The sequence below is a fragment of the Habropoda laboriosa genome, unplaced genomic scaffold, assembly GCF_001263275.1.
Source record: "Habropoda laboriosa isolate 0110345459 unplaced genomic scaffold, ASM126327v1 scaffold26, whole genome shotgun sequence".
Classification (NCBI taxonomy): domain Eukaryota; kingdom Metazoa; phylum Arthropoda; class Insecta; order Hymenoptera; family Apidae; genus Habropoda; species Habropoda laboriosa.
In genome coordinates, this window is record NW_017100131.1 from 358,240 (window position 1) to 369,498 (window position 11,259).

The 11,259-nt window shown below is 29.3% G+C and overlaps 3 protein-coding genes across 3 annotated transcripts in view; 2 read left to right on the forward strand and 1 right to left on the reverse strand.

The window, feature by feature from the left end:
* LOC108574490 overlaps positions 1 to 2,716 on the forward strand; it is a 2,823-nt gene extending 107 nt beyond the window's left edge. Inside the window, 7 exon segments of the mRNA XM_017937133.1 lie at positions 1 to 52; positions 120 to 246; positions 386 to 791; positions 896 to 1,896; positions 1,977 to 2,133; positions 2,236 to 2,301; positions 2,375 to 2,716. The exon segment at positions 1 to 52 is cut by the window's left edge and continues 38 nt beyond it. Coding sequence (XP_017792622.1) covers positions 1 to 52; positions 120 to 246; positions 386 to 791; positions 896 to 1,896; positions 1,977 to 2,133; positions 2,236 to 2,301; positions 2,375 to 2,716 — 2,151 coding nt within the window.
* Positions 2,717 to 2,940: 224 nt separating this feature from the next.
* Positions 2,941 to 3,834, reverse strand: LOC108574400 (serine hydrolase-like protein 2). Its single transcript, XM_017937017.1, has one exon. The coding sequence runs from the start codon at positions 3,832 to 3,834 to the stop codon at positions 2,941 to 2,943; it is 894 nt and encodes a 297-aa protein (XP_017792506.1).
* Positions 3,835 to 5,965: 2,131 nt separating this feature from the next.
* Positions 5,966 to 10,820, forward strand: LOC108574112 (polycomb protein Sfmbt-like). Its single transcript, XM_017936669.1, has 10 exons — positions 5,966 to 5,981; positions 6,498 to 6,790; positions 6,910 to 7,144; positions 7,219 to 7,418; positions 7,492 to 7,686; positions 7,767 to 8,031; positions 8,124 to 8,860; positions 8,946 to 9,201; positions 9,702 to 10,051; positions 10,230 to 10,820. The coding sequence occupies exons 1-10, from the start codon at positions 5,966 to 5,968 to the stop codon at positions 10,557 to 10,559; spliced, it is 2,877 nt and encodes a 958-aa protein (XP_017792158.1). The 3' UTR covers positions 10,560 to 10,820.
* The last annotated feature ends 439 nt before the right edge of the window (positions 10,821 to 11,259 follow it).

Sequence of the window (11,259 nt, forward strand, 5' to 3'; positions counted from 1 at the left end):
TTATGTCCTCCAAAAAGACCAGATATTGAAGAAGCATTTGTTGATGTCCTTTGTATGTGTAATCTTGTGCTTATAATATTTTCTTAAGAAACAAAAATTAACAGACATTTATTTCTTAGGTCAATGGGGAATACAATTAGCATGTGAAAACAGATTTACTGATGTTGTTTTGTGTTATAAACATTCCTTAGATATTTTTCCAAATAATCCACGAATGTTAAATAATTTTGCAGCTCATCTCTTAAGGTAATTTAAATTCATTGTTCAGGTCATTAAAATCATTGTTTAGGTAAATTTATTATTAGTCAATTTTAAATTTATTTTTTAACATGACAGATATCATGACCGCTAAAATTCCCTATAATCAGGATAAATGTTGTTAAAGGAATAATGATCCAATAGAGGCCATAATATATTTAAAGAGAGCTCTGCAAGCCAATCCTAATTTTTTGCCAGCAGAGAGAAACTTGCAAAATGCATTTAGTATGGCTGTAGACAGATGGCATTTTCCAATGTTAAATGACAAATGTAGGAACAATGCTTTTGAGTATGCAATTCGAAAGAGAATCTCTCAAGGCTATAATACTGTATTAGATGTAGGAACTGGTACAGGCTTATTAAGTTTATACGCACGAAATGCAGGTGCAAAAAAAATTTATGCATGTGAATGTTCACCAGTAATGCTAAAAATTGCTGAGAAAGTATTTAAAACAAATGATGCTGAAGACATAATATTATTACCTAAATTTTCTTCAGACCTTGTAATTCCTACTGACATTACAGACAGGTTAGTTCTGCTATAATTGATACAATCCAATTAGATGTCAAATTTACTTTAGAAATGATCAAATTGCTTTTACTAAAAAAAATGACATATTTGTTTTTTATTTACTCTAATTTATTTGTAACAGAAACCTTTGATGCTGGTTTATTTGGAGAACATGTGATACCATCTATGATAAGTGTGCATTCAAATATTTTGGATAAAAATGGTATTGTTATACCTATTGGAGCTACACTTTATATAGCTGCTGTTGAATGTGAATATATAAAACACAAATCAACTGTGATGTTTGATAAATTAAAACACTTTTGTCCTTTAAATTTTGATAATGTATCTGTATTACTAGATGAAGAATATTATGATACAGAAAATTTAAAAAATGTTAATGTTAGTTATATAACAGAACCCACAGCTCTCTTACATATTAACTTTAATGATTTATCAGATTTACAACAATTTAATACAGATGGCACAAAAAATATAGTAGATGTAAAATGTAGGTGTAGTGGTGCTATAGATGGTTTAATAGCTTGGTTTAAGTTACATCTTGATGAAGAGATTACACTAGACACTTCAGAAAAGAAATCCTGTTGGCAAGTGGCTGTGTTCCCATCAATACCAAAATTAATAAACGAAGGTGATACAATAATATTTAAAGGAGAAATGCTGAAAGGGAAACTTAAATGTTCATATACATCAAATGATTCTCAATTTCATGAATACAATAATAATAAATTTTTATATCGTTTACCAAAAGAAATTATAACATTTTTGAATGATTTTGAATATATAAAATTACTTATTGAAGTTAGCAAATCATTGATTAACAAAGAAATATACAGTATCTTGGATACTTCTCCATTTCCAATTTACGGATTAATGTTATTAAAAGAAAATAAGCATAGCAAAATTTTATATTATAAAAGTGAAAACACAACATTTCACCAGTTCATCAAACAAATAGCTGAGCAAAACAGTTTCAAGGATAAACTATGTATTGTATCAAAGTACAATCATATTAAAGTTTCATTAGATACTATATTTATTCATGATTTTGATATTAAAGGAGAATTGAGAGATTGTAGTGAAGAGCACAATCAAGAATTTTTTCGGTAAAAATAAATTTTAAAATTATACCAGTATGTAATTGCGTTTTCTTACGATAATAAAACATTTTGATTTTTTTTTACAGATGTTTACTTAAACCAAATGGCATTTTATTGCCTGAACAGATATTTTTTGTAGGTCAACTTGTATTTTCAGAAGATTTGCCAAATATGGTTTATGTAAAAGATGAAAACTTACAAGATATATCAAAACTTACATTTAATACATCAAATTTTGAGAAGGTTTATTTGTAAAAATATATATCTAAAGCAATTTCATTATGATTATAAATGTCGTTAACATGAAAAATAATAAAGAATAATTTTTAAATATCTTTTTTACAGGAAATTCATAATGTCTTTAATAGCACAATTTCTTATGGTATTGCACAGCATATCAATGAATTTAAGGTAAGATACAAGGTGTTTTAAGAAAAAAAATAAAGTGTCATACATTTTTCTAATGTTATTTAGTATGTTACAGATAAATCAAATTTTTGATTTAAATTCAAGTTTATATTTATATAAAGCATTATCTGATGTAAATGTATTAATAGAAATGAGAGAAAATGAAGTTGCTGAACGTGTGATCAATTTTGGAAAGATAAGTGCAACTAATAATAAATCATTGCCAAATGCTTTAATTTGCTGGTACAAAGTCAGATTAACATTAAATCATAATTATGATACAAAACGAAATAGATCATTTATGAATCATACAGCAATATTACTAGAAGATGAGTTAAAGAATACAATTTTACAAGGTAATGAAGTGTGTTTAAAAGTGCAACAAGCTGAAGGTGTAATTAGAGTAAAAGTCAAATGATTTCAATGCCTCATAATTTATGCAATCATTCTTTCATGGACAGTATATTTTTAGATATTTCAATAAGGACAATGTACAATAAAGATACTGTAAATTAAATGCATATACATGCAATAAAATATACAAAAATACATAAAAATAAGTAAACAAATTCATAGTAAATATATTACCATATACCCATAGTCCACAGTTTTAAATAAAGTCAAACTTCTTCAAATTAAATTTTATAATTTACTTTGTAAGGTATTATTTAAAAATTTCCATATATATGGTGCTACTCTTTCAGGAAAATTATTATGTACATCATGATTTCCTTTTACAGTAACTACAGAAAATTTACTTTTGTCAGCTGCACTAAGTATTGCATTCAATTCACCCTTTAATAAATTTATTCGATGTGTATTGTCTGCTATAATTACTAAAATTGGAGTTGAAAATTGACTGAATATATCTATTTGTTGTTTTATTGTTAAAATTGGTTTTGGAATATGTCTTAATCTTGAATCACGATTATATTTATACAAGTCACCAACTTTTGTAACTGCACGTTTAAATAGAGCTTGTGCAGCTTCTGTTCTTAATACTTCCTTTCTTTTAAATTTCAAAGCTTGCATTATTTCATCTTCACTATATAGAGTTTCTGACCTTTCAGTACTAGAATACAAACTATATACCTTTCGAATATAAGGAACAAGAGCAAGACCCTCAATTCCAGGATTTATAACAGAGTCAATTGCTATCATCTTTTCAAGCCTTCCAGGATATAAAATACTGAAATATGTTCCTAATTGAGCCCCAAAACTATGCCCAATATATATACAAGTTTTCCATTTTAAAGCATTCAAAACTAACAATATTGAATGCACATAATCAAAAAAATGTACAATTCCTCCAGATGGAAGGAAAGATGACAATCCATGACCTGGTAAATCTATGCATACATAATGATATTCTTCTGGAAGAAGTTTTATTAATCTGTCAAATGAACCAGCATTATCCAGAATTCCATGTACCACTAGAATTTTTTTTTCTTTTGAAGATCCATAACTCTTTGCTGCAATATGTCCCCATGGTACGGGGAACTTCATTTCTGTTGGTTCCTGATGTGCTTGATTCATGTTGTTTCTATTTAAAAAATATAAATTTACATGCCACTAATATATTTTTCTGCAGTAACAAGTTTTTAAATAATAAAAAATGTAAATATAATATTACAAAATTATTATTTCAATATAATTATAAGACAAGTAGTGTCACAAATTGGTACTGCCAGATTAATTATAACACCAGCTCTTGTAAACAAATAGACATATAAAAAGTTAAAGTTCAGTACGTGAAAATAATGTTGCAAGTCATGAAGACTTGAATATGAAATGGTTAGGTAATCCTTAAGTATGTAAAAGATATGGGAAAATACCATTGCTGTCATATATATATACATATATTGCATTTCATTGATCTTTACCGAAATCCTAACACAAATGCAAGACAGCAATGGTTTTATGTGAAATGGAGTATGTGTAGAAATAATTTCTGACATCATCCGTCTAACAGTTCGCATAGAAGTGGCTATGAATAAATAAATTTGTATTATAAAGAAACATTGTTTTGTTTAAAATTCAGCTATAATTTGTTTCTAGGAATGTGTACGTGTACACTTTGCTTATCCAATATTTTATTGTTAATTACAACAAGCATTGAAAGTATTCATGAAACAAAATATAGCACTAAAGAAACCTGTATTTTGGTAATAAACAATTTCAATCTTGTTACGTTTTTTGTTACATGTCGATATATTTTCTTTTAACAGAAGTATGTATTCTATGTTACATTATTTGTAGTTGTATTTCTTCATTTCTGTGATAATTTATATATTGTGATGGAACATTGCATGCAGCACTGCATTCATTTAAACAATACGTATAATTATTGGTTATAAACATATAATTCGAAAACTATTCTTCATGAAGAATAAAAGTCATAATATGAACTATATAGAACGTCAATTACCAATTTATTGACACCAAATAAACACCACAACCACTTCGATACGAACTGTTAGACACCTGGTATCAGAATGATTTCCGCGCATGTCGCTTGCGCATTATACGCCATTTCACATAGAACCACCGCCGTTGTGCGTTTGTTTAGTTCTATGGTTTTGGCAAGAATCATTGCAACTCACTACATACATATGTATACGCATAATAGTTATCATTTTATCAATTATCATTACATATGCAATTTTTAGAGAGAAATTATAATTTAAGTTTTCATAACTATCCAAAAAATTAATATATAAATTTTCTACCTAATCATATAATCAATATACAAAAGAGTAATGAAAATGTAATAGATAATTAATTTCATTATTGAATGAATAAGAATTGTTATATTATTTTTTGTAGAAAATAAGAGATAAAAAATTGTATTCGATTTTTTTTAACGAATTTGAATTATTCTATAAAATTGTAACTTTGTGTGAAATATATTTCACCTACATACATATGCATGTTTACATGCTATTTATTAAACAATTAAATGTACAGCTAGTGTATATTCCTATTATTACAAATGTATTATCAGTTTAATGCATCGAATGAGCAGTGCATAAAACTTTTAGATTTAAAGTACACAGGAACACAGGTATTAAGTGTCAGAAATGATATTTGTGCTTAAATGAAATTAAATAGAATTCAATCATATAAATAGTAACTCATTTTAAATATAGAAAAATTGAAAATGTTTTCGAAGAAAACTATATAATAATTAATTTGGGCATAGTCTTTGAAAAGCAATTATTTATTACCAATGATTGGAATTACCTAAAGAGGGCATTGTTAAGAGTACATAATACAATATCGAGATTGGTTACTTCATAATTTATATTAACGAACGTAACAATCGAAATTCTTAGGATACTACTCATCAGTATTATTATACGTATACAGTTAAAAATATTTTAACATTTTTTGTTTTCGTAATATACTTGCTCTCAAATTATCACCCCAGCATACTAATTAAACTGAAATTATGCAATTTGACATTAACATAAGCTGTAGTAATTGTTTGATATTTTGTTTCGGCTTCTTCGTATTAGATTTGTATTATGAAATAATAAAGAATTGGAAATAAAATTTTGTACAAACCGCCCACCCTATGTAATAATAATGATTCATATCAGATGGCGTAGCAATTTGTACACCACTTGAATATACAGGAGTTTTCTGGCCCTGCTTTGTCATGGACATGCAAGCTTCTAATGGTTCGTACTTGTTTTCCTACGCTGTGTGATATGTTCGCGCGTTAAATTACATCGTAATTTATGATCTTGGGATTGAATACTTTACACAGGATATGGTGTATCTTCAAAGAGAAACTTCTTCTTTTGAAAAATGTTTCCCAGTGGAAAAGGTTGAATAAATGTTGATTTTCAAAGCTTCGGCGTCGCTTTGAGAGATAAATCATATTGAGTTTTTTTTTACATTTTATACGATACTGAATGGAATTCAAATATGATAGCATCAATTTGAAAAACCGTTTTTGTGTTATACATCATATCGTGCATCATACTTCGTTAAATAAATTTTTCTGCATGAATTAAAAGTACTCGCGTCTATTAAATGCTTTAACTTCGTCAAAATCAATGTATTTGTATGAAATAATTTGTTCTACACCAAGAAGTTGTTATTTCTTTATAATGTTTTGTTATGCGACGCTAAAAATTATTGTTTTACATAATCTGTCTAAAAGTAATATTTCAATCATTATGTGAATATAGGAATGGATATTTGTATGAATTCAGTGTATGCCTCCATCCCTGGAATACCGGAACTAGGGATGGTATGGATGGGAGATATGATGGTACATGGAGAACCTACACATGAGCTTATGTTGGACCCACGTCAAGCCGAAAGCCCATTTTTCTCTCATGGTTCAAATCCATATGAAGACATTAGGAATCATCAAATCGCACCTACAACTATGGTACGATATCTACCACCTCAGTTTCCTAATGAATGTTCAGAACCTGACGAAGCAATGGAAGCTGTTGATACTCAAGAAATACAACAGGTAAATTAATTTTTTTTTAGTATCATACAAATTAAATTTATGTTGAAATTAATATAAGTAATTTAAGTATTATATTCATATTTCATTTTGTATTTATTATTGCTGTTATTACTTTTCAGGAATATGATTCACAATCTGAAAGGCAAGAAATGACTGAATATTTAACATTAGAAGATTACATGGGTGATGAAGAAAGGGAGCAAGTTGTAAACAATGCAGCAACACAAACTACTCAAGACAATCGTAACAGGAAAATAAAACCTATAAAACATCCTGGACTTGTTTTAAAAACACCAATTGCATACCAACCACACACAGACTTAAATTTTATTCCCATTCGTAAGGATGGTATAGGTAAGATATACTGAAATTATAATTATAAATTGTGAATAAATGCTTAATCACAAGCCTCTTTTATTTTTTTGCAGCTGTTTGTGAAAAATGTGGTGCTATTGGTGTAAAACATGCATTTTATACAAAAGAACGTCGATTTTGTAGTAGAGCATGTGCACGATCTTCAGAGCATACAGCTCCCACTGCTGATTCCACATATAGTCCATCACATTCAGTAGAGACACCTACATCTGTAAATCCAACTTTTTCAAATGATTCTAAATTAGTAAAAAATGTAAGTTGTGTGACTTAAACATGTATAATTAAGTATGTATTATGAAAAATGGTATACAGTTTAAATATTTTAGGCCTTAGAGAAAGAAGAAACAGATGTAAAAGAAACTACTGAATTAGAAAAAGAGAAGGTTATATCTGAACTGGTAATGCCAGAGGATTTACCTGTAAGAAGAAAAAGAACTGCTGAAATGGCAGGTTCTTATGACTGGACTCCACAACTAGTTGAACCTGGATTTTGTGCTGCTCCAGTGTCTTGTTTTAAACATGTTAGTTTTTAATATTTTAGTTATTTGCATTTTATGTTTTATTCACATTTTACTGAAAATTTAATGTTTCACCTTATTAGGCACCTATATCAGAAATATGGGATAATATAACAGTTGGTATGAAAGTAGAAGTGGAAAATACAGATTGTGATGAAGTATGTGAAGCTTTCCCAGATTCTTTTTGGGTTGCTACTGTGTTACGTATATCTGGGTATAGAGCTTTGTTAAGGTACGAGGGTTTTGGACTAAATGCTGATAAAGATTTCTGGGTATCTTTGTGCTCGAATGACATACATCCAGTAGGGTGGTGCGCTACTATTGGAAAACCTCTCATTCCACCTAATAGTAAGTAATTATTCTTCATGATCCACTCATTTCTATTTTTAATTTTTGTTTATGTAAAATTAGTACTAATTAATCCTGACTCTTTTTTATAGCAATTGCTAACAAGTACAAAGACTGGAAGGATTTTCTAATGAGACGATTAACTGGTGCAAGAACACTGCCAACTAATTTTTATAATAAAGTTAACGATAGTATGAAGTCACGTTTTAGATGTGGACTCCACTTGGAAGTAGTAGATAAAAATAGAATCTCACAGGTAAAAGTAGCAACAATACAAAAAATTGTGGGTAAACGTTTACACGTAAGATACTACGACTCACCACCCGAAGACAATGGTTTTTGGTGCCACGAAGATTCTCCTCTTATACATCCTGTTGGCTGGGCCAAACGGGTAGGACAGACATTGGATGCATATCCTGAATATTTGGAGCGTGTGTCAAAATTAAAGTTATGTGAAGACGACGCAACCGAAGATCTTTTTTACGTGCCAAAGAACCATCATGTACACCTTGGATACACATTTCGAGAAGGAATGAAAATAGAAGCCATTGATCCTCTTAATCTCTCTGCCATTTGTGCAGCAACAGTTATGCAAGTTTTAAAAGAGGATTACATAATGATCCGTATAGATAGTTATGATGAAGATGCAAGTGGTGCTGATTGGTTTTGCTATCATTCATGTTCACCATGTATTTTTCCAATTGGATTTTGTTCTCAACATGGATTACCACTTACACCACCAAAGGGATACGATCCTACTACATTTACATGGGATGCATATCTAACAGAGACAAATACTATACCTGCCCCTGTGCAGTTATTTAATAGGGTAACTACACAAACTGTTTTAATGATTTCATGATGATTCTTTTTAACATTTTTCACTTTTATATAAACAATAATTTACATTATAGGAAATACCTCAACATGGATTTATCGAAGGAATGAGACTTGAAGCCGCCGATTTAATGGATCCTAGACTAGTTTGTGTTGCTACTATTACGAGGGTGATTGGGAGGTTATTAAGAGTACACTTTGATGGTTGGGAGGATGAATATGATCAATGGCTAGATTGTCAGAGTCCTGATATTTACCCAGTTGGATGGTGTGATCTTGTTGATCATAAATTAGAAGGGCCCCGTGTACTCAATAAAAATACTAGTCCTACTGGTAAATATTTGTTCAATACTTTCGTGTAAAATAATGTTTAATTAATATGTTTTATACGCTGAATACTTTTGAAAATGTGTTTTGTTTACTTTAATCACTTTGCTATGACAAAGGGAACCACCACTGTGTTCATTATACGATATTATAAGTTGCGAGTATAACTTATAGTGTTACTTTTTTCCATTAAGATAACAGATAAATAAATGTTGCTGTGCATTAATAATTATTGTTTGTATCATCGACAGATGACTATTATGACCATTCTGACAAAGATAATTTTTTTTATGGTACATATTTCAAACTGTATGATATGTGATAATTCAGTATTTTCTTTAAAAAAAGGAGAGGTTCAAATGAATTTTAATATTATTTAAAATATGACATATTTAAATTTCGAAATTTTATGATTATAAAATCTATAATATATCATAAATGAAAATGCACGATAAAATATTCAAAGATTACGTTACGAATTAACATATTTGTTCTATTTTTTTTAGTAAAATCACCAAGAGGCCTTAAACGTAAAGCTAAGAGAAAATTGAAGAAAAGCAGCAAAGTATCTTGCGCAAAAAACATTCTACCTCGGCACAGCGAACGTATTAGCATGGCTCGTGAGCGCGAGCGGGAAGTAGAACCAGCCCAAGGTATAAAAACTGAAAGAGAACGTGACTTGGAAAGCCTGCCAGAACAAAGAAATAGGGAACCAGAGCCGGCAGAAGAGCCAGCTGGACCTGATCAAACTTTACCTAGTCCCACTACTGGACAAGGTCAAGCATTAAACGATACTCAAAGTGAGATACAAAGCCCTCCACCACCAAAAGAAAGAACTGCGACATCATATATTAATGTGAGTATTATTTAACGCTTTTATAAAGTCTAGAAATTTTTAATTATAATGATACATTTTTTTCTATTCCTAATTTGATAATTAAAAATAGGAAAAATGAACATTTAACACAATTAAATTTCTAAACTTCACGCAATAATTTAAACTATATATGTTTAAAATAAGTTTCATTTTGCAGGTAACGTCTGCTTCTAGCAAATACATCCCAAGGCTAGCAGATGGTGTTCAAAAATGTTCCGAATCTGGTGATTTAGTGCCATCTGAATGGAATGTGTTTGATGTTGCACAATTTCTTCGTGTTAATGATTGTGCAACGTACTGCGATAATTTTAGTAAACGTAAAGTAGACGGTAAAGCTTTGTTGACACTCACGAAGGACCAAATAATAGACCTTACAGGTTTTAAAGTTGGGCCTTCTTTAAAAATATATGATCTTATTCAACAATTGAAAATCAAAGTGAATCCAGCTCAGGAAAGGTTGAAATTAGGATTGAAAAAGTTATTATAACAAAGATAGTACATAGTTAATACCGTGAATAAGTTCCATCATTGCATAAAAATAAACATGGATTTACAGGTAAGGCATGTAGATGCAAATAATTAAAAGTTCACATTTCACCGTGGTTATATACATTGTTATATGCTTTATTAATAAAAAGAAAAAAAAACACACACACACATACACACAAAAATGGAAAAGACCTATATATAGAAATTTTGCTCTATCACCGAACATGTAAATTCGAAAACAATAGCATTTATTTTAAAAAATTTCGTTCTGGGAACTAGTGAAATACTATAAACAGCTACAGGCATAATTTAAAAAGTCTATTTATTTATGTATTTACACGTACAAAAAATTATTAAAGCCAGTATTTTATAATAAAATTTCAAGTTTGAAAGTCTGTATTCTTTGTAAATTATCTTATCTGAAAATGATCAGGTGAATTATCGTCTTAGAACAATAGAAATTTCGATGCCAAAATAATTACTTTTATTTGAATTAAAAGATAACAAAATAGTTATTTTAATACTTCAGAATAGATAAATGCATTCCAAAAGAGGATGGTCCAAATCAATCTATAATAAAACAGCTTGTACTAGTACTGACAATTTGATAAAAAGATAAAATCAAAATTCATTTTACACTAATATTTACGTTTGTATAAACTGTTATTGGAAATATTAAGAAAGATTCATGTACACGT

Bases quoted from the DNA above. Each gene is read 5' to 3' on its own strand.
- LOC108574112 (XM_017936669.1), top strand. The intron at 6,791-6,909 runs GTAAATTAATTT...ATTACTTTTCAG, and splicing joins ATACTCAAGAAATACAACAG to GAATATGATTCACAATCTGA. The intron at 7,145-7,218 runs GTAAGATATACT...ATTTTTTTGCAG, and splicing joins CATTCGTAAGGATGGTATAG to CTGTTTGTGAAAAATGTGGT.
- LOC108574400 (XM_017937017.1), bottom strand. From the start codon at position 3,834: ATGAATCAAGCACATCAGGAACCAACAGAAATGAAGTTCCCCGTACCA.